A 22,740-nucleotide genomic window follows, 5' to 3' on the forward strand; every position below is an offset into this window, starting at 1 on the left:
AAGACAGGAGGAGAGCCTAAGGGAGCTTTGGGACAACATGAAACGAAACAACATACGAATAATAGGGGTACCAGAACAACAGAAGGATGAACAAGGATTAGAAAACCTATTAGAAGAAATAATATCAGAAAACTTCCCTGAGGTGGGGAAGAAAAAAGTCACACAAGCCCAGAGAGTCCCAAACAAGGTGAACCCAAAAAGACCCACACCAAGACACATCATAATTACCATGGCAAATGTTCAGGACAAAGAGAGAATCTTACAGGCTGCAAGAGAGAGACGGAAAGTTACATACAAGGGATCTCCCATTAGATTGTCAAATGATTTCTCAACAGAAACACATCAGGCCAGAAAAGAATGGACGGAAATTTACAAAGTGATGCAAAGCAAAGGACTGAATCCAAGAATACTCTATCCAGCAAGGCTATCATTCAAACTTGAAGGGGAAATAAGAAGCTTCACAGACAAAAAAAGGCTAAGGGAGTTTATCACCACCAAGCCAGCAATGCAAGGAATGCTAAAGGGACTGGTATAAAAATAAGAAATAAAAAGCTCAGAAAGAAAACAGCCACACAAAAACAGAAATGCCTACAAACAAGTACCTTTCAATAATAACTTTAAACGTAAACGGACTAAATGCTCCAAACAAAAGACATCGAGTGGCTGAATGGATAAAAAAACATGACCCATACATCTGCTGTCTACAAGAAACCCACCTCATTAGAAGGGACTCACACAGACTGAAAGTGAAAGGATGGAAAAATATCTTTCAGGCAAATGGAAAGGAAAAGAAAGCTGGGGTAGCAATACTTATATCGGACAAAATAGACCTCAAAGTGAAGGCCATAACAAGAGATAAGGAAGGCCACTTCATAATACTAAAGGGATCAATACAACAAGAAGATATAACCCTGGTAAACATATATGCACCCAATGCAGGAGCACCCAAATTCATAAAAAAACTCCTGGAAGATATCAAAGGAGACATCGACAACAATACAATCATAGTAGGGGACTTTAATACACCACTGACAGCACTGGATAAGTCCTCTAGACAAATAATCAGCAAAGATACAGCAATCCTAAATGACTCACTAGATCAGATGGACTTAATAGACATCTTCAGAACACTTCACCCGAAAGCCAGGGAATATACATTCTACTCAAATGCTCATAGGACATATTCAAAAATAGACCATATATTGGGTCACAAGCAAAGTATCCCCAAATTCAAGAAAATTGAAATTATAAAAAGCGTCTTCGCAGACCACGATGGCATAATATTAGAAATAAACTACAATAAAAACAACCCAAAATACTCAAACACCTGGAAGCTGAATAGCATGCTATTAAATATTGATTGGGTTACCAATGAAATCAAAGAAGAAATTCAAAACATCCTGGAAACTAATGACAATGAAAACACAACAATCCAAAACCTATGGGACACAATGAAAGCAGTCCTGAGAGGGAAGTTTATAGCTCTACAGGCCTATCTCAACAAACAAGAAAAAATGGTAGTAAATCATCTAACTCTACAACTCAAAGAATTAGAAAGAGAGCAACAAGAAAACCCCAGAGTGAGCAGAAGGAAGGAGATAATAAAGATTAGAGCAGAAATAAATGACATAGAGACCAAAAAAACAATACAGAAAATCAATGAAACCAAGAGCTGGTTCTTTGAAAGGATAAACAAGATTGACAAACCTCTAGCCAGACTCACCAAGAAGCAAAGAGAGAGGACCCAAATAAACAAAATCAGAAACGATAGAGGCGAAATAACAACAGACCCCACAGAAATACAAATGATTGTTAAAAAATACTATGGACAGCTCTACTCCAACAAACTAGACAACCTGGAGGAAATGGACAAATTCCTAGAAAAATACAACATTCCAAAACTCAATCAGGAAGAATCTAAAAATCTCAACAGGCCAATAACTATGGAAGAAATTGAAGCAGTCATCAAAAAGCTTCCAGCAAACAAAAGCCCAGGACCAGACGGCTTCACAGGGGAGTTTTACCAAACATTCAAGGAAGAACTAAAACCTATCCTCCTCAGACTACTACAAAAAATTCAAGAGGAAGGAACACTTCCAAGCTCATTCTATGAAGCCAGCATCACCCTAATACCAAAACCAGGTAAAGACAACACAATGAAAGAGAATTACAGGCCAATATCCCTCATGAACATAGATGCCAAAATCCTCAACAAAATCTTAGCAAATCGGATCCAGCAGTACATCAGAAAGATCATACACCATGACCAAGTAGGATTTATCCCAGGGATGCAAGGATGGTACAATATCCGCAAATCAATAATCGTGATACATCACATAAACAAATTGAAAGAAAAAAACCACATGGTCATATCAATTGATGCAGAAAAAGCATTTGACAAAATTCAACACCCATTTTTGATAAAAGCTCTCAGCAAGGTGGGAGTAGAAGGATCATACCTCAACATAATAAAAGCCATATATGACAGGCCCACAGCCAACATCATACTCAATGGACAAAAACTAACACCATTTCCCCTAAGAACAGGAACAAGACAGGGATGCCCCCTCTCACCACTCCTGTTCAACATAGTACTGGAAGTGTTAGCCATTGCAATTCGGCAAGAAGAAGAAATAAAAGGCATCCAAATTGGAAAAGAGGAAGTAAAACTGTCCTTATTTGCAGACGACATGATATTATACATACAAAACCCTAGAGACTCCATCAAAAAGCTACTGGACTTAATACATGAATTTGGCAATGTAGCAGGATACAAAATTAACCCCAAGAAATCCGAGGCATTTCTATACACCAATAGTGAACTTTCAGAAAGAGAGATTATAAAAACAATCCCGTTTACCATCGCACCAAAAAAATTAAGCTACCTAGGAATAAACTTAACTAAAGAGGTAAAAGACCTCTACTCAGAAAACTACAGGACGTTGAAAAAAGATATAGAGGAAGACATAAACAGATGGAAGAACATACCGTGTTCATGGATTGGTAGAATCAACATCATTAAAATGTCCATACTACCCAAAGCAATCTATAAATTCAACGCACTTCCCATTAAAATACCAATGGCATACTTCAGAGATCTAGAACGAACTCTCCAAAAATTCATCTGGAATAAAAAAGACCTCGAATAGCTGCAGCAATCCTGAAAAAGACCAAAGTAGGTGGGATCTCAATACCAGATATCAAGATGTATTACAAAGCCACTGTTCTCAAAACTGCCTGGTACTGGCACAAGAATAGGCATATAGATCAATGGAATAGAATAGAGAGCCCAGAAATCGGCCCAAACCAATATGCTCAATTAATATTTGACAATGGAGGCAAGAACATACAATGGAGCCAAGATAGTCTCTTCAATAAATGGTGCTGGGAAAATTGGACAGATATATGCAAGAAAATGAAACTAGACCACCAACTTACACCATACACAAAAATAAACTCAAAATGGATAAAGGACTTAAATGTACGACAGGAAACTATAAAAATTCTAGAAGAATCCAAAGGCAACAAAATCTCAGACATATGCCGAAGCAATTTCTTCACTGATACAGCTCCTAGGGCACTTGAAACTAAAGAGAAAATGAACAAATGGGACTACATCAAAATAAAAAGCTTCTGCACAGCAAAAGAAACCATCAACAAAACAACGAGAAAACCCACTGTGTGGGAAAACATATTTGCCAATGTCATATCCGATAAGGGCCTAATCTCCAAAATTTATAGGGAACTCATACAACTTAACAAAAGGAAGATAAACAATCCAATCAAAAAATGGGCAAAGGACCTAAATAGACACCTTTCAAAAGAGGACATTCAGAAAGCCAAGAGACATATGAAAACATGCTCAAAGTCACTAATCATCCGAGAGATGCAAATCAAAACAACAATGAGGTACCATCTGACACCTGTCAGACTGGCTATCATCAACAAATCAACAAACGACAAGTGCTGGAGAGGATGTGGAGAAAAAGGAACACTTGTGCACTGCTGGTGGGAATGCAGACTGGTGCAGCCACTATGGAAGACAGTATGGAGTTTCCTCAAAAAACTACAAATGGAACTCCCATTTGACCCTGTGATCCCACTTCTAGGAATATATCCCAAGAAACCAGAAACACCAATCAGAAAGGATATATGCACCCCTATGTTCATAGCAGCACAATTCACCATAGCTAAGATCTGGAAACAGCCTAAGTGCCCATCAGTAGATGAATGGATTAGAAAACTGTGGTACATCTACACGATGGAATACTATGCTGCTCTAAAAAGGAAGGAACTCTTACCATTTGCAACGTCATGGATGGAACTGGAGAGCATTATGCTAAGTGAAATAAGCCAGTCAATGAAGGAAAAATACCACATGATCTCACTCATTCATGGATAATAGAGACCATTATAAACTTTTGAACAATAATAGATACAGAGGCAGAGCTGCCTCAAACAGATTGTCAAACTGCAGCAGGAAGGCCGGGGAGGGTTGCGGGGCAGGAGGTAGGGGGGTAAGAGATCAACTAAAGGACTTGTATGCATGCATAAAAAAAAAAAAAAAAAAAACCATCAATGACTCTTCATTGCCCACTGTGTTAAGAATAAGATTTTCTATTTAGGGAATTGAATTTTCACAAATAATTCAGTCTAATCCTCCCTCGCCAGCCTCTTCTTATATTATTCCTTTGTCAGATTCCCACTAACTACACCAATCAAACTACATTCTAAGTGTCTCAGTTTATGGGCCATTCTTTACTTATGCTTGGCCCTTCCATTTTTAGTTTCTTTGACCTGCCAAACTCCTTATGTATAAATAATTTCTTCAACTTTGCAATCCATATAGAATTTTATACTTTTGTTAATATTATGCTTTCATAAAATATAGCTTCTATATATATATAAAAAAAAAATAATAATAAAATAAAGCAGGCTATTCCTACAGTAGTAAATACATGCTCACCGAATGAACGGATTTTCTCTTAAACAGGCCTTTGAAATCAGCGTGAAGGAACAAGGGGCCGTGGCACTCTGGGCCTTGGCGGGACAAACGCTGAAGCAGCAGAAGTACATGGCCGAGCAGATCGGGTACAACTTCATCATCAACATGCTCCTGTCGCCGTCGGCGAAGATGCAGTACGTCGGTGAGTTGCTTTCTAGGCGCAGCTCTGACCCGTGAGCCCTGGGCTCCGGCGTGCTGCCTGCCTTCTCATTTTATTTTATTTTTTTAAATATGTTTTTATTGATTTTATTTATTTCAGAGAGGAAAGGGGAAGGAGAGAGAGAGAGAAACATCAATGATGAGAGAGAATCATTGGTCGGCTGCCTCCTGCAACCCGGGCCTGTACCCTGACAGGGAATCAAACCCATGACCTCCTGGTTCATATGTCAGTGCTCATCCACTGAGTTACATTGGCTGGGCTACTTCAATTTTAAATATATTTGTATTCATTTCAGAGAGGAAGGGAGAGGGAGAGAGAGAGACATCAGTGATGAGAGAGAATCATGGACCGGCTGCCTCCTGCACACCCCACACTGGGGATCGAACCCACAACCCGGGCCTGTGCCCTGACCAGGAATCAAACCGTGACCTCCAGGTTCATAGGTCGATGCGCGACCACTGAGCCACACCGGCCGGGCTGCTTGCTTTTCTTTTCCAGGAGGCGAAGCAGTCATCGCCCTGAGCAAGGACAGCCGGCTGCACCAGAACCAGATCTGCGAGGGGAACGGCATCGCGCCGCTGGTGCGCCTGCTGAGGATCAGCAAGCTGGCGGAGGGCACGCTCCTGAGCGTCATCCGGGCCGTGGGCTCCATGTGCATCGGTGCGTGACCCGCCTCGGTGTCCAGACCGTCGCGATGCTTCCCTTCCTCTCGGCCCGCTGCCAGAGCCCGCCACCATGTTTAATGTCGATATGCGCTTCTAATTCTCCAAGACCTGACTGAGTACAAGTGGTGAAGTTCAGTTTCTTACATAGGCTCTGTTCTTGCACTCTGGTTAGAGATTTCAACCAGAATATTCCTCTAGTCATTTTTATAAAATCAAACGGTAGCATCATAAGCTTAAGTACCTTGCACGTAATAATTCTTCAATAAATGGCAGCCATTATTGTTCCTTGATAGTCTAATATTTATAATTTTGTTGTTTTGTGACTTAGAAAATTGTATCCACTTCTAATAGTAGAATTTCCACTTCCGTTTGCCTTTTAAAAACTTAATTCAGGTTAAATCGGTGTCGCTATAGCATTCCCTTTTGTCATTTACTAATCATGTTCTTTGACCAGAGGACACATCCACTTGTGTTTATTTGCTTTTCAGTAAGTTTCAATCCCTGAGGGGGACAGCACCCCTGGAGTCTGTGCCCAGTGGCCTGAGCCGGAAGGGGCTTTGGGACTCGGCACGAGCCACGCCCTGTGTCCGTGAGAGTCGCCTTTCCCGGGTGACTCGGTTGTGTCCGGCTCTTTGCTTGGTGCTCATGAGCGCGTCTCTGGCCCAGAGAGAATCCGGTTTCCTCTCGAGCACACACACCTTCGCTGAGAAGAGCTGTGCACTCCCTCTGGTCCCAGAGCTCCCGCGTAAGCCGCCAGCTAAGACCTGGACCACAGCCTCCGGACCCTTAGAGGTCCTGTTTCCAACGGGCCCAGAGCCCGCAGCCGCAGCTCCACGCACCCCAGGCCGAGGGGGCAGAGCTGACTAGTCGTGTGGTGCAGGGCGCTCTGTCAGCCACGCACACCGCCCTTGCCAACATGGACAAACATCTCATGATGTGGGTCTTCCAGGTGTCGCCCACACGAGCAACCCCATCAGCCAGCAGTTCATGGCGGAGGAGAACGCCTTCCCGGTGCTGATGCAGCTGCTGAGGAGCCACCCGTCGCTGAGCATCAAGGTGCGCCAGGCCACCCGGCCCTTCCCACGCGGTAAAAACGAACGTAAGCGGGACATTTTAAGATTGAATGGTATCATTTGCAAGTTCACGAGTACAGTACAGGTATTAAACTTCTAAACAAAACTCTAGAGGTTTCACACAAAAAGGTTGCTACAAAGATCGTCAATTTTATTAAAATATTTCTTCAAAACAGGAACGTCTGTGTCCTCCTCAGGGATGATTCCCAGCAGTTCATCCCTGCGTCCTCAGACACTGGTTGCTAAAGACTGGGCGGGGGTCCCAGGGATGCGGGCTGTAGGTCGCAAAGTTTCTCCACTCTAAGTGAATCCTGTGGTTGCTACGCCCACGAAACAGCCCCACCTTCTGTTCCTCAAAGCGAACGTTGCCAAGTAGCACTACGAGCTGTGGAGGAGCCGTCCACCCCCACCCACCCCCACCCCCTCACCCCCGCTAGCAGAGCGCCTTTAGTGAGATGACGTGCACATCTACTCCAGCCCCTTCCTAAAGCTCTGCAAATCCGGGACATCGATAGTTGGCCAGGCAGGAAATGGTAGCAACCAAGAACACATTTTCTCTTCAAAACTTGGTATGGGCTCTATTGGAAATGAGAAAATAGAAATGACCAAAGAGGAAAATATGTGAGTAAACATCGCATTATTTCTTTAAGGAACGTGTTTGTTACCAGAAAAGATGTTTTAAGTTATGTGGCTTTTCTGGCTATGAAAGAGATTATGTGTGTACTAGAGGCCCGATGCATGAAATTCATGCAAGGGGCTCAGCCCTCCCAGCCCCGGCTTCGTCCAGAAGGTCGTTCAGCTGTCTGGTCTAATTAGCATATTACACTTTTATTATTATAGATGGGAGTTGAATTAGGGAAAAGAAGGAAGGAGCTCATGCTAGCGATGTTTTTGGCTTGAATTATAGTGAAAACTACACTGACTTTCAAAGTACCCATACATTTCGGAAGACTATGGAAAATGCCACGTAAAGTACATTTTTATTTTTAAACATGCATTTTCACGGCAAAAGAGTTTTCACATCAATGGCACCTACCTATAATTCAGTATCGATTCTCAATGAGTTCTTAAAACTTGTTAAAACAGAACAGAGATACACTTCAATACTTTCCCGCAAATAAAATTCTATAGTAAACGAAATACTTCTGCAACAGTTGTGCTTTTCAAACCCGTAACATTTTTCATAGGAATGCAGAGTGTAGTTCCTAAAAGCGTAACCACTGCATCCTCGCAGTACCCAGGTTCCTTTACATCCTCTGAAGGACCTCAAATCATGACCCCAGAAACAGAGGCCCACCCTCAGCGCTCCTCCACGGGCTCCGCTTAACTCACAGGCGGTCCAGAAAGGCTGACAATGCACAAGCTGGTATCTGATAAGCAGTTCAAAACAGCTTAACCCCTGCCAGGAAATTCATTTTTTAAAACATATTTTTATTGATTTCAGAGAGGAAGGGAAAGGGAGGGAGAGATAGAAACATCAGTGATGAGAGAGAACCATGAATCGGCTGCCTCCTGCACGCCCCACACTGGGGATTGAGCCCACAGCCTGGGGATGTGCCCTGACCGGAAAGCAAACTGTGACCTCCTGGTTCATACGCTGACACTCAACCACTGAGCCACGCTGGCCGGGCCCATGCCCAGAAATTTTTTTTTTAATTTAGATAAAGAAGGGATACACCTGTGCCCAGCACACAGAGGCAGGATCTTGACCCCGCTGTTTGAAAACCGTAAGGGACATTCCTCCCGAAGTTGTAAATGCCAGTGAGAGAGCTGGGATCCATGGGTTTTACAGTATCTTCCGATTAGTACATCCCATATCAATGTCTGCATGATAAAAATGCCAGTGGATAAGCCGTAAGTGACAAATAACCTCTGAAATCCACGTGTCCAGGTGGAGGTGGCCTTTTCCTTGGCCTGCATTGTCCTGAGGAATAAATTGCTGCAGAAGGAATTGCAAGAAAATGAAGGGTTCAAATATGCGGATGTCCTCTTTCTTTTGCACGCCCAGGATAAGGTAATCCCCTTACAAAATATCAGCGGTCATTTAGAAGAAGGTTCTGAGACGACCTCCTCAAATTATTACCAAGTCTTCTTCATGGCGGTGTTTAAGCGCCTTACTTCAGAAACGGGAAATCTCTCTGGGAGGCCCTTAGTTTGTATTGGTCGAATGATAGTGTCCCACATTTCTCACAGCACGCTTCATTTTTGAAAAGTAGCCATTTTATGTGTTGGGTCAAGCCAAAACAAAAACAAAACAAAGAAATCACCCAATCTCTTCTATCCTGAATGCATCAAATCTTTGACCCAATTTTATGAACTTTCAACCCTCTGCGGTCTGCTGCTTCTGCAATATTCTAGAATGGTGCTTCTCAGTCTACTCATGATGAAGGAATAGCTTTCCCCCCACTGATCTCTTAATTATATATAAAAAAAAAGCTTTACATTTTGCAATAATTTTAGACTTTCCAAAAATTTGCAAAAACCATACTGAGTGTCCTGGGATACCCTTCATCCCGTTCCCCTGATGTCAACCAGGACATGAACATTGACACGTTACCATAAACCGGTCTGCAGGCCTGATTTCAATGTTGCCTGTTTCCTCACAAAGTCCTCTTTCAGTCCCGGGACCCAGTCAGGGATTCCACATTGCATCTCGTCGTTGCGTCTTTTTAGTCTCCTGCCCTCTGTGAAGTGCAGGCCCTGGGATTTCAGGGTTCCATGTTTTGCCTGACCTTGACAATCTTGGTAAGTGCAGGCCCGTTGTTTCGTGGACTGCCCCTCAATTTGACTCCTCTGATGTTTTCTTATGATTAAACTGAGGCGACGCATTTTGGCAAGGACACCGTAGCAATGACAGGGTTTTCTTCACTCACCTTCCCAGCAGGTACATGACATTGATGTGTCTTATGACTGGCAATGTGAACTTGGGGTACTTGGTTAGAGCGGTGTCTGTGAAGTTGCTGTTTTTCCCTTCATATGTAAGACGTATCTTGAGATGAGACACCCCGAGGCCATGCGAATACTCTGTCTTGCCTTGTATTTTGTTCATCAATTTTAGCACGCGCGGATCAACAGGACTACGGCGGCATTTACCTGACGGTGATTATTTTTTAATTCCCTCATTCTTCCACTGGTAGTTAACTGTAAGAAAGACCCATGTCTTTAAAATGCTTATTCGCAGTTTCTGTAATTCCGTGGCAACCATTTCGTGGACCATCGCTGGCCCGTGGGCCACACTGCGAACGGCACTGGCCCTAGAAAAACTCCGGGTCCTCTGTGACCTACAGTACACTTGGCGGTGAGGGAGGGCATTGCCGGCCACGCCTCTCTCCGTTCTGAGAGATCTGGGAAGGGGAAAGATGCGCTGTCACTGCATTATTTTTTTTCAGTACATAATTGGACTTCACTGTGGTGCACAAAAGATGCAGTTCGCTCTAATGACCTGGAGAATAAGAGGGAGAGGAGTCTGCATTCATGTCTGCCTCTCAAAGCCGCCTTTCTCCCTCTCTACTCTTCCTGCCACCTGTCTGTCTCTCACCCTCTTCCTCAGGGTCAGTTTTCTGCTCCCTTTTCTCCTCCTGCTCATTTCCTTCCGTTCCCCTTCCCTCCCAACCACCTGCTTCACTCTCTGGACCCTATCCCCTTTTTTTAAAAAAAAAAAATTATTTTATTGATTTCAGAGAGGAAGGGAGAGGGAGAGAGATAGAAACATCAATGATGAGAGAGAATCACTGATCAGCTGCCTCCTGCACAGCCCACATGGGGGCTTGAGCCTGCAACCCGTGCATGTGCCCTGACTGGGAATCGAACCGTGACCTGGTTCATAGGTCAATGCCAACCACGGAGCCACATCGGCTGGACTGGACCCTATCTTTGACTGAACCTAATACCTTTCTTCTTGCCTAGGGCCAGGTGACCACTTTGTGGATCTATAATTTTTATTATGAAAAATTTCAAACAACTCATGGTCAATCTTATTTCCTCTATCTACCTATTCACCATCCCTGTGTTATTTTTAAATCAAATGTCAGGGATCATCTAATCTTATCTGTAAATATTTTTCAGTATGTACATATGGCATTTTTATATGATAATTCATTGTGGCAGAAGAAAACTCACTAAGATTAATTGTTCTCTAATACTGTTCAAGTAAAATGTTAAAAATAAGGCTTAGTCATAAGGTTCTATCTTTGGGGCCTATCTGGAAAATCTACCATACTTGTTAATCCTTGGCAAGCAGATGGTCTCTAAAGGAAAATTATTATTTGCTCTTTTCCCAGCCCTAAAATGTTAAAATGTGATTTTAAGAAGTAAATCACTTTTATTTAAAATTTCTCTTTTAGAATACAATACAAAAGAATTTTACAAATGAGCTTATTTTAAGAGATGATAATCGTCCCACAATGCATAACATGCAATAGATAGCCTGTTGTACAAGGGAAGTTTTGACTTATTAACTCCACTTTGAAATGTTGAAAATAAAATGTTAAAACAAAATAGTCGAGGGAAAATAAAATTACAGTTTCCTGTTACCATTTTTTTTTTTAATATATTTTATTGATTTTTTACAGAGAGGAAGGGAGAAGGATAGAGAGTTAGAAACATCGATGAGAGAGAAACATCGATCAGCTGCCTCCTGCACACCCCCTATTGGGGATGTGCCTGCAACCAAGGTACATGCCCCTGACCAGAATAGAACCTGGGACCCTTCAGTCCGCAGGCTGACGCTGTATCCACTGAGCCAAACCGGTTAGGGCCCTGTTACCATCTAGATATTTGGTTGCATAACCAGTAATCTAACATTCCCTTTAAAAATTAATTTTTCCTCTTTTCTTCTACCTGATACCACAACCTAATCCTCTATTTTTTCTGTTCACACTATTATCTATTCTCGCCAATACATTAATGTCCTATTTTACTCGTAGAGGTAAGAATGCAATATATTTTAACAGGCGAGAATGAAACCCTCTGACCATGATAACATGGTAAGTGAAGTGGCTAAAGATAACGCATGTCTCTCCTGTTTCTAGGACATCCGCTTAAGAGCAGGCTATGCGTTAACCCTTTTTGCCTTCAATGACGTCTTTCAACAATATTTAATTTTGGAAAATGGAATAATGACCCTGTCCATCTTTGAACCTTTTCTTGAATCAACCATTGAAACTGAGAAGGCGATGGCAGCATTTCAGGTGTGACATTGGAGTTGACATTTCCATGGGTGTCGTTTTAGTGAAAACTTGAACATTAGAAAAAAGTTTGGATCTGGAAAAATGGTCCTGGTTTGTAAAATTCACAGTAGTTTTCACACCAGCCCCTTTCACATCATTAGAAAAACAAAACACATTACCTATGAGGATTTCTTCATTTATATGGAGCTTTACAAGTTAGAATGGAAGTTTTACCCTTATACACCACCTGATGTTTATGAAACGCTGTTGGGTGGATAGGCAGGTAGAGGTATTTTCATCACCTGCGTTTGATAAGGAAATAGGTAGCGCAAGGTGGCATTCAACACAAGAGTTCCCTGCAGAATCTTTAGCTGACCATGCTCATGCTTCAACCCATGACAGCTAGATGTACCTGGGTTCTTCTGTCTTATTCTCCCTCTTCTTTTTTCCCCTATGATTTTTAGGAGAAGTATTTTCTTTCTCTTTTTTTAAAGTTATTTATTTATTTTTATTTTTGTTAATCCTCACCCAAGGATATTTTCCCATTGAATTTTTTTAGAGAGAGGGGACACGCACACACACACACACACACACACACACACACACACACACACACAGAAACATCAATGTGTGAGAGACACATTGGTTGGTTGCCTCCTGCACAAGTCCCAACCGGAGCCAGGGATCTAGCCTGCAACCAAGGTGCATGCCCTTGACCAGAATCGAACCCAGGACACTTCAGTTCCCGGGCTGACGCTCTATCTACTGAGCCAAACCGGCTGGGGTGAGAAGCTTTTCATATGAACCCTACTTCAAGGATATAAAAGTTACAAACATTGTAGAAAGAATACTATGGCCTCCCATGGTCACTAAAATGACCAGATAGGGCCAAGGACTCTAACTCCTACTCCTGCCTCTTGCTTCTCTCCCTTTTCTCCCCCCTCCCTTTTTTTTTTTGCTTCTCTTCTAGTCAATCATGCCAAATTACTCCTCTTACCTCCCTGAGATGTACCAAGTCAATCAATCAATGCATCAATAAAAGCTTAATCAGAGAGGCTGAGTAGAAGATGCTCAATGATTCTTTGCTTCTTTTTCGTTTGTAGATTATTATATTAGCTAAAGTCATCATAGATGTGGACCATATCACTTTGTCTTCAAGAGGAGTTACTATTCTGATCGATAGTCTGTATTCCCTCCAGTCCACCACGATTGTCTTGACAGGTAAGAAATGACCAGCATCTCATTGTAGCCGCCTAAAGCTAGTTGTGCAAACACGTTTCTGTAGCCTGAGCCCGAGCAAAGAAACCAGCCGGACACTCTGTCACGCAGCTGGAAGCCTGGGCCCACAGGGGAACATGCCTGTCTATGCTGCACCCCAACGAGGAGCAGAAACTCCGAACACGGCCTTTCGGCTTTCCCTACGTTTTCAAACCCTGCCTTCTCTTTTCCAGAATTCAAAATGATAATTCAACTCTGAGCTACCGTAAGAGCAGGCACACACTGACTGACAGTAGCGACAGATTTGCACCGACGCCCCTCCGCCTGGCTTCCTTTTGACCAATGGCCCATGTTTTGCTAACAGTGAAGGGCTCCCTACACTGATCTGTGGTATAGCAAGGCAAGGGGGCCCAAGAGCGGTATTGACACCATGCTAACCACGTGACCGTATCGAGTCCAGATCCAACTCCCCAGATGATCAATCAGTAGTCATTGACTTCATATGTCACTCTCAACATGACGTGGAACAGTAGCAGAATAACAGCCCGAGGGAGGAACTACCACCAGAAATCGTAATAATAAAAGGCTCATATGCAAATGGACGCCATGCCCTCACGCTGTAAGGACCGCTCAGCTGGAGGCGCTGGAGCACCTCTCGGGCCTGGCGCTCCGGTGGGAGGCGGGGCACCTCCTCGCACAATTTCTCGCGCTGGGCCCCTAGTAAATAAATAAATACATAAATAAATACATAAATAAATAAATAAAGTATTTGCTCTTTAGCTGAAATGGGCCACTTGAAGGCAGCAGAGGAACCTCGACTTGCTGTCCTGGGAAGAAAACCTCGGACTTTCAGGCGTCCCCTCTCTTATGTGACCTGCTTCACTTGCACTGTGTGTGACAGAAACCCAGACCATACTTTGGGGGAAAATTTATTCTACATATAAATGCTTTTTCTCAGCACTTCTTCATTAGCAGACATGTCTTATGACTCAGACATTTTTAATATTATGTGCAGATAACCAAGAGCACGGCTTAGCCGAAGCACAAAGCCTTTTTCTCCTTTAATTTGTAGGGAACTTAATAGCCAGCCTGGCTCACTCCAGAGCTGGGATTCCAGCTGCGTTTGCCACATTAGGGACAGTCCAGCGGCTCTGCTACCATCTGTACTCCGGGAAAGAAGAGGTAAATCAAAAGTAATGTTAGCCCAGTCGGCGTGGCTCAGGGGTTGTGCATCAACCTATGAACCAGGAGGTCCCGGTTCGATTCCCGGTCAGGGCACAGGCCCGGCTTGTGGGCTCCATCCCCAGTGGGGGGCATGCAGGAGGCAGCTGATCGATGATTCGTTCTCATCATTGATGCTCCTATCTTTTTCTCCCTTTCTCTCTGATATCAATAAAAATATATTAAAAAACAAACAAACAAAAAGCAATTCTAAAACTGAATGTTCTGAGACTATAATTTGCCTCCCTCTCATCTCTGTGGGCTGACTTCCCCACAGGTTGACGGAGTTACAGAACAGTTCGTGTTCCTAACACAGCCTGAGATGGCTTCTCTAGAACTGTACCCGCCACCCCTAATTCCCGTTCCCACAACATGGGAAAACTTGTTTTATCTTTGATAGTTAAGATTCAATCTACCAATGAGTACACTGATGATATCAGATTTGTAATTAAAATCTTTATACAATATCCCACACCATTTTATGACTTCACTGTCGTTTCTGTGATTCTCTGGAATGAATGAAAGTGGAATCCATTGGACAGATTTCCTCATCTGCCAAGCAGGGTTCGAGATGAGGATGGATGTGTGAGGAAGGCGAGGCTGCCCAGTAGTGGTTTGCCTCTGAGTGTTCCCCTGCGCTTCCCCCCAAGGTCTAAGGCAGTGTTTCTCCAACATTGGGGTGCATTGGGGAACCCAGGGGAACCTGTTACGCCATATGGCTGGGCTCCATTCCCAGAGTTTCCCATCCAATACCTCCGTGCAGGCCCCAGGATGTTCATTTATTTCTAACCAGTTCCCAGGAGCCGAAGCGACCCTGGGACCACGTACTGAGAACCGCTGTCCAGGCGGGGAAGGTGCCCGGGCAGTCAGATGCCAATGGCAAGCCCAGAGTGTCAGCTTCTGGTACCCAGCAAGGGCGGGGTTCACGTTTACTCCATGACATTCCTTATGCCACCACTAACAGATTTTCCTAAGAACTGCCCAGCAGTACACGTTAGTTAATCATATTTATTAATTATGATTAATCATTAATCATAGCCTCATTATCTCAAGGTCACAGGCAGAGAGGACTACTTCCTTCCAGGAAAGAAAGGACTTTTCCTGTGTCCTATGGCCTGATACTTGTTCTTGCTTGTTTTTGCCAAAGGAAAATGTAGTTGCTTTCCCGAGCACATTATTATTATTATTATTATTATTATTATTATTATTATTATTTGTTGTTGTTGTTGTTGTTGTTGTTGTTGTTAATCTTCACCAGAGGCTATTCTTTCCTATTGATTTTTTTAGAGAAAGTGGAAAGGAGGGGGAGAGACTGAGAGAGAGAAACATCAATGCGAGAGACACACATTGATTGGTTGCCTCCACAAGTGGGATCGAGCCTGCAACCAGGTATGTGCCCTTGACCGGAATCAAACCCGTGACCCTTCAGTCCACAGGCCGATGCTCCAACCACTAAGCCAAACTGGCCAGGGCCCGAGTGCATTAATTTTAACCTACTTTTATGCTGTAGGCTCCTACCTGGTTTCCTATGACAGTCACCTATGCAGTTTTGAAAAATCGTAATGTCTAGGCTGTACCCCAAGATAATAAAATCGGTTTTGGGGGGTGGACCCCAGGCTGAGTCATGTTCATAGCTATCCAGGTGACAGTGATGCACCAGCAAGACTGAGGGCCACTGCCTTCGTTCAGCCCCCAGGGCCCTGCATCTGGCTGCACCTTAGAATCCGCTGTGGCACTTTAACAACATACAGGCCCAGATTCCACCCTCGAGCCGATTCGGTGGATGGGCTTAAAACAAAAAACAAAAAACAAAACCTCCTGGTGATTCTAAAATGCAGGCAGGACTGAGAACAACTGGAAATCACTGGCAGGTGACACCCCTCCCAAAGCCTGGCCGTGACTATGGACACAGATAACGGGGCAGTGAGGGCCGGTGGGCCGGGGCCGGGGGGGGGGGGGGGGGGGGAGGGTGGAGGAGGTCAATGGGAGAAAAAAAGGGGACATGTGTAATACTTTCAACAAGAAATAATTATTTAAAAAAATAATAAAAATAATAAAAACCTGGCCGTGAGCCCTAGCTGGTTTGGCTCAGTGGGTAGAGCGTCAGCCTGTGGACTGAAGGGTCCCGGGTTCAATTCTGGTCGAGGGCACATGCCTGGGTTGTGGGCTCCATCCCCAGTGTGGGGCGTGCAGGAGGCAGCTGATCCATGATTCTCTCTCATCATGGATGTTTCTATCTCTTTCTCCCTCTCCCTTCCTCTCTGACATCAGTAAAAGTAAACAAGTAAATAACAGTAAATAAAAGCATGGCTGTTGTGCCATCGGTGGGCATGCGCATTTGCTGGCATTAGCTCCAGGGACTTGCTAGGAGTGTGTGCTGAGCGCTGGCGCGGGCCCTAGAGCAGAGCACACGGTGAAGGATGTGTCTTCCCCGCAGGTGCGCACAGCCTGCTCCTGCGCCCTCGGCTACCTGACCTACAACGCGGTGGCTTTCCGCGTGCTGCTGAGCGAGTGCCGCAATAAGCCGAACCAGTTCCTCCGGATAGTGAACAGCATCAGCAGAGATGCCAGCATCAACCCGGCGTTTCTGAAGGAATTTAGAATGCAGCAAAAAGTGGGGCTCCCTTCCTTAAGGTAGGGTGCGCATAGGGGAGGTGGCAGGAGTGAGGTGACTGATAGAGGAGCTTTTACCGACCTGTAAGGAAGGTCAAGCAGGGCACGCCCCGTGCTACACATCTGTGCCTCAGACACCCAAGGACAAGTTCCTTGTGAACGCCCATCGCCAAAGCCTGTTTCACTTCTCCCCGAGCAGCAGCAAGTGCAGACACGAATGCAGCCGGATCTTGGGGATCCTGCCTGGCCAGGGTAACTCGCATTTCAGAAAAGTTTTGGGGAGCCTGGTTGCCTCCACGTCTGATCCAGGAAGCCATTTTGGGGTGGACTGGGGTACACTTGAGAGTTCTGAGGACCCCCGCGGGAACTTGGCCTCCAGTGGGACTTCGGGAATGACCCAAAGCGGGGTCACACCGGGCCCGGTGGTCGGAGTCACGCCAGCTGCCGGCATTTATCCCGAGGGTTTCGCACCCGCGTTGGAGTTTCATCGCGAACTTGAACTTGCGTTTCTGAAAGAGAGGAGAGGCGCCTGACGCCGGCACGGTTCCTTCTGGGCGCGAGCGGAATGACAAGCCTCCCGTGCAAGCAGCGCTGCTCTCATGCAGGCAACGATCCTGGCAGGATGTGTTACGAACTTTGCAATCACAGAGGAGAGGGGACCAGCTTGGCTCTAAACATCAAGTTTAAGTACAGAGAAAACCGAGGGCCTCCTCAGAGTCACGTTAACTGCGATGCTGTGGAAAACGGACACCTAACCTCGTTCCCTAATTGTATCTAAACAGCCAGGGACAGCGAAATGGCAATGGCTGTCATTGACAGCGTTAGAAAGTAATGCTTACTGGTTGAAAATAATTTAGGATAAATGATAGAAGCACTATTTAATAGTCCCTCCCTCAGCGAGTCCATAAGGCAACTTTTGGGGAATTATTTTTTAAAAAAACAAAAATGAAAACCCTCCCTCAGGACACTTGTCTGCCATCTGCTGGGGAATTGTAGTAACTACACAAATCTAAGAGGACTGAGGCGAATGGCACCCCTTTATCGTTGAAAACACTCAACTCTCAGGATTATAAAAAGTCGGTAAACTGGTCAGAATGGTGAAACTGCTGAGCAAGTAACAGTTAACCCATCACCAATAGTGCTATGCACTCGCCTTAGAGCAGCGGTTCTCAACCTGTGGGTCGCGACCCCTTTGGCGGTCAAACGACCCGTTCACAGGGGTCGCCTAAGACCATCCTGCATATCAGATATTTACATGACGATTCATCACAGTAGCAACATGACAGTGATGAAGTAGCAACGAAAATAATTTTATGGTTGGGTCACCACATGAGGAACGGTATTAAAGGGCCAGAAGGTTGAGAACCACTGGCTTAGAGCGTTTACATGGACTGTCCGCTTTATTTCTCGTAACAACCCCGAACAGGAGTGCGGTATACATAACACGATGGGAAAGGCGTGGAAAGATGACTGGGGCAAGCCTGGGGACTTCGGGATGATAAACATGCCCGTCCACAGAGTGTTCCTTGATGGCACTGCCGGGAACAGAGAGAGGCCGATCGTGGTTGGATCATAACAGCTTGTTTGTTTGTTTGTTTCGAGTGTCTACCTCTTCTCTGTTCCCATCCACACCAAGAACGGGATAGTAGAGGAGCCCTTGGCCGCGTCCATTTTGAAGTGTGGAGGGAGACATCGTTAACGGACCCGCCGTGAAAACAGAGGAGACTAACACTAGCTGGTTTCATTACCACCCAGTAGCCATGAAGTTGCTTCATTAAAGGAGGAAACAGCAAATGGTCCTCACCAGAGTAATCAGGAATGCATTCGGGACACTTTTATCTCTTAACTTTAATCAAGACTTGCATTTTATTACCAGGACGTGTTTGCAATACCACATTTACAGGTTATCTGTACAGGATGGTGATTAAAATAATACTTATTTTTAAGCCACCACCCCACCCACCCACCCACACACACACATTAACTTAGGTACACGTTATTATTTGACTTAAAACACTTCACTGGTACCCCATTACTTCAAAGTTGACATTTTATCATTCTTTTTAAAACACATTTTATTGATTTGTTAGAGAGGAAGGAAGAGGTAGAGAGACAGGGAAACATTGATGAGAGAGAAACATCAATCAGCTGCCTCCTGCACGCCCCCTGCTGGGGATGGAACTCAAACCTGGACATGTGCCCTGACCGGGAGTCAAATCAGCCACCCTTCAGTGCATGGGCGATGCTCAACCACTGAGCCACCCGCCTGGCTACATGTTCTCATTCTTAATACACACAATGACCTGATGGTTATTCTCCAACCTCGTCTCCTATCGCGTCCCAGACACCTTCACTTCTAAGCGCACCAGACTGTGCAGTGCCTCTGCCCGCCGCGCCGTGCTGTTCTACGCACTGTGATCCCTCACCCCTCCCCTCTGCCCGGGGCACGCCCCACCGCATCCCCCCGAAGACCTATTTTCTTCAAAACCCGGCCCAAGTGGTCTTCCCCCCGAAGCTTTCCTCCATCCGATCCCTTCAAGCAGACTCACTGCTTCCAGTGTGCTGAGTGAGTCAGTGAGTAGGAAACGCTGCGGCGACCTGAATGAGTCAGACCCAGGCTGTGGAACATGCTGCGTAGCCTCTCTATGTTTCTCGTTTGACGAAAATGTTTTCCCTTTCAGTCTGGAGAAAAATGGAGGGCCATGCATAAATCTTCTCTCCAGAAAAGGTAATTGGTGTTTCTTTTCTCTCCAGGGTGCCTTCTGGCCCTGGCACTCTGTAATCCAGGGGTCCTCAAGCTTTTTAAACAGGGGGCCAGTTCACTGGCCCTCAGACCGTTGGAGGGCTGGACTATAGTTTAAAAAAAAACTAGGAACAAATTCCTATGCACACTGCACATACCTTATTTTGAAGTAAAAAAACAAAACGGGAACAAATACAATATTTGTATTTGCATGTGGCCCACGGGCCGTAGTTTGAGGACCCCTGCTGTAATCCTTTGTTCCATGTATAAACATTCAAAAAGGCGGGTCTACTGAAAAGGCGACCTGCAAGCGTTTGTGTTTGGAATGCTGTACACCTAACATATCTCCCCATGTATAAGCCAATGTGACACATTTCTTTTTTTCTAAAAAAAAAAAAAATGTTTTTATTGATGTCAGAGAGAAAGGGAGAGGGAGAGAGAGGAACATCAATGATGAGAGAGAATCATTGACTGGCTGCCTCCACACCCCACACTGGGGATCCAGCGCAAAACCCGGGCACGTGCCCTGGCTCATAGGTCAACGCTCAGGCACTGAGCCAACCCGGCGGGCTTATCCTTTAAGGCCTTCCTCCCCAGCACCAGTCGGCAGAAACTCCTCCTCCTTCGCCCTTTCTCACAAGCCACGCACAGGTACCCTCATTACGGAAACAGCACACTAGTAAGTAGGACTCAGCCACGCCCTTGCTATTGTTCTGTGCCGTGTACACCTTGTCTCGTGAGTTCATAGGGCACAGCCCACCTTTCCCTTACACTCCGTACAGTGTCGCACACAGTGGGGGGGATGCCCTTGAAACCCAAGTCCAGACCTGATAATGGTACCCACCTGGGCCCCGTAGACAGAGGCTAGGAAAAATGACTTGTTGATTTCACGTTTAGCTTAGTGCTTGCTCGAGTGTGCTTGGTGGAGGGCCAGATTCCGTCTTGCTTGGTGCAGTCACTGCCCCACAGGGAAAAGCAAGGGCGGGCCATTCAGAGGCCCCTGTGCTCCCGTCACGAGTGGGAGGGAGAGGAGAGGAGAGAGGACAAGAGGAGGAGAGCGGGCCTCACTCACTCCATCTGGGGGAGCGAGGTGTGGGCGGAGGGGAGGCTGTATTTCCGACTATCGTGGGTGAAAGGGTGTCTGGTGCGGGCACAGCTCCTTCGCCAGCCTCGCTCTTTCTTTACTGTAGTATTGATTTCCAAACAGCCTGGGTGCCAGGCACAGGCCGATGAAGCTTTTGCAGGTGTGTGGCAACATAAGAAAAGATGTGGACAACGGAGAGGGTTTGTGGACAAAGTTAATGTCATTCAAGGGGAAGGCCATGCCTTTGAGAGCGCCTTTGGCACTGTCTTTTGGTGTTAAACTATCCCTCCTTTCACAAACGCCTATTTAAAACAGTTGACATTTGGTCCTTTGTTAGTGCCAACTTGGCACAGTAGAAAGTCGGCCACCATGTTTGGCTGCCCCGAGGTTTTGCTGTGACATGAAAGCCTGGAAGCTGCTGCGCTGTCTCTTCGTGTGTCTGGAATGGGGAGGAAACAGAACGATGTTTCTTAGCTAAGGGGATCAGACTGTGGCGACCTCCCGAGGCGCAGACCTTTAACTGTGGCTCTTACTTCTTAGGGAGAGAGCACCGAAGAAAGCTAAGACCGAAAATTCAGCCCCGAGACTCCCTGACCTTATTGCCTCCTGTAACGAACTTCATGGGGCTCTTCAAGACCTCCAAGAAGTCCACTGTGTCGCATAATATTTTTTCCTTTGCATCTGCAACGTCCTCAGATGTCATCCAAGTGTCAAGACCAAGGATAGTGTTGCTGAGCGAACTTGGGAAACACGTTCAGAAAGATAACGTTGAGCCTGCAGAAGGTTAATAAACGCATTTCAGTGTGAATGGATTCCCGAGCAACTTTTTAAAACATTTTAACGTTTATTTTGTTGTTATAGTTTTATTGATTTCAGAGAGGAAGGGAGAGAGAGAAACATCCATGATGAGAATTATCCATCGGCTGCCTCCTGCACGCCCCACACAGGGGATGGAGCCAGCAACCCAGGCCTGTGCCCTTGACCGGAATCAGAGTTGGGACCCTTCAGTCCGCAGGCCGACGCTCTATCCACTGAGCCACCCAGCCAGGGCGCAGTGTTTTATTTGTAATTGTGGTAAAATGCACGTAACATAGTTGTGTCATCTTTTCTAATGGGGGTTCTTGATGTCGACACTTAGCAGATTGCCCTCAGCCTGTCTCCCGGGTTAAACCAGGCCTGATTCCAGTCTCAACCGATGAGTAGAAGTTTCTGGAAGGGAAGTCCTGCACTGACACCAGAGCAGAGCCGCTGGCCAGCGGCATCGTGGGTACCTGTGTCACGTGCTGTAAAGACGTTTAAACGGGGACGCGGCCCACAAGGGCACGCTCACGGTAATGCCTGGAGGCATCGAAGGATCAACACCACAAAAGCATGAGGCTTCTCACACCCGAAATGTGTGCCTTTAAACATTTACTTAAAAAGAAAAGCCCCAGCTCACGGCCACGGGTACAAAGGCGTGGCTGAGAAACGTGGCGGCCGCCTCGACCAGCGCCATGCCGACTGAGGGCCTCCTTCGGGGTGTCACGGAGAGGGGCTCCCCTGTGGCTCAGGGCCACTGGGGCGGGGGTGGGCGAGTTACTCATGGAAGTCCCCAAAGGGAAGTGCCTTTAAGGCAGGACCAAGCTAAGGAGTCTTGTCATCGTAGATTTGTAGCCTTACCTCCTAGTCCGGTGACGGCGAACCTTCTGAGCTCGGCGGGTCAGCGTTTTGAAAAACCCTAACTTAACTCTGGTGCCGTGTCACATAGAGAAATGTTTTGATATTTGCAACCATAGTAAAACAAAGACTTA

The 22,740-nt window shown here is 45.5% G+C and overlaps 1 protein-coding gene across 1 annotated transcript in view; it reads left to right on the forward strand.

Annotated features, from left to right (window-relative positions):
- Positions 1 to 21,834, forward strand: part of ANKAR (ankyrin and armadillo repeat containing) — a 46,097-nt gene extending 24,263 nt beyond the window's left edge. Inside the window, exons 13-22 of the mRNA XM_036320825.1 lie at positions 4,994 to 5,147; positions 5,664 to 5,825; positions 6,780 to 6,886; positions 8,795 to 8,917; positions 11,934 to 12,092; positions 13,175 to 13,292; positions 14,362 to 14,471; positions 16,948 to 17,144; positions 19,805 to 19,851; positions 21,491 to 21,834. Of these exons, the coding sequence (XP_036176718.1) occupies positions 4,994 to 5,147; positions 5,664 to 5,825; positions 6,780 to 6,886; positions 8,795 to 8,917; positions 11,934 to 12,092; positions 13,175 to 13,292; positions 14,362 to 14,471; positions 16,948 to 17,144; positions 19,805 to 19,851; positions 21,491 to 21,738 (1,425 nt within the window). The 3' untranslated portion in view covers positions 21,739 to 21,834. The remainder of the gene's footprint in view (positions 1 to 4,993; positions 5,148 to 5,663; positions 5,826 to 6,779; positions 6,887 to 8,794; positions 8,918 to 11,933; positions 12,093 to 13,174; positions 13,293 to 14,361; positions 14,472 to 16,947; positions 17,145 to 19,804; positions 19,852 to 21,490) is intronic.
- Positions 21,835 to 22,740: the final 906 nt, after the last annotated feature.

The sequence above is a fragment of the Myotis myotis genome, unplaced genomic scaffold, assembly GCF_014108235.1.
Source record: "Myotis myotis isolate mMyoMyo1 unplaced genomic scaffold, mMyoMyo1.p scaffold_m19_p_8, whole genome shotgun sequence".
In the NCBI taxonomy this organism is placed as follows: domain Eukaryota; kingdom Metazoa; phylum Chordata; class Mammalia; order Chiroptera; family Vespertilionidae; genus Myotis; species Myotis myotis.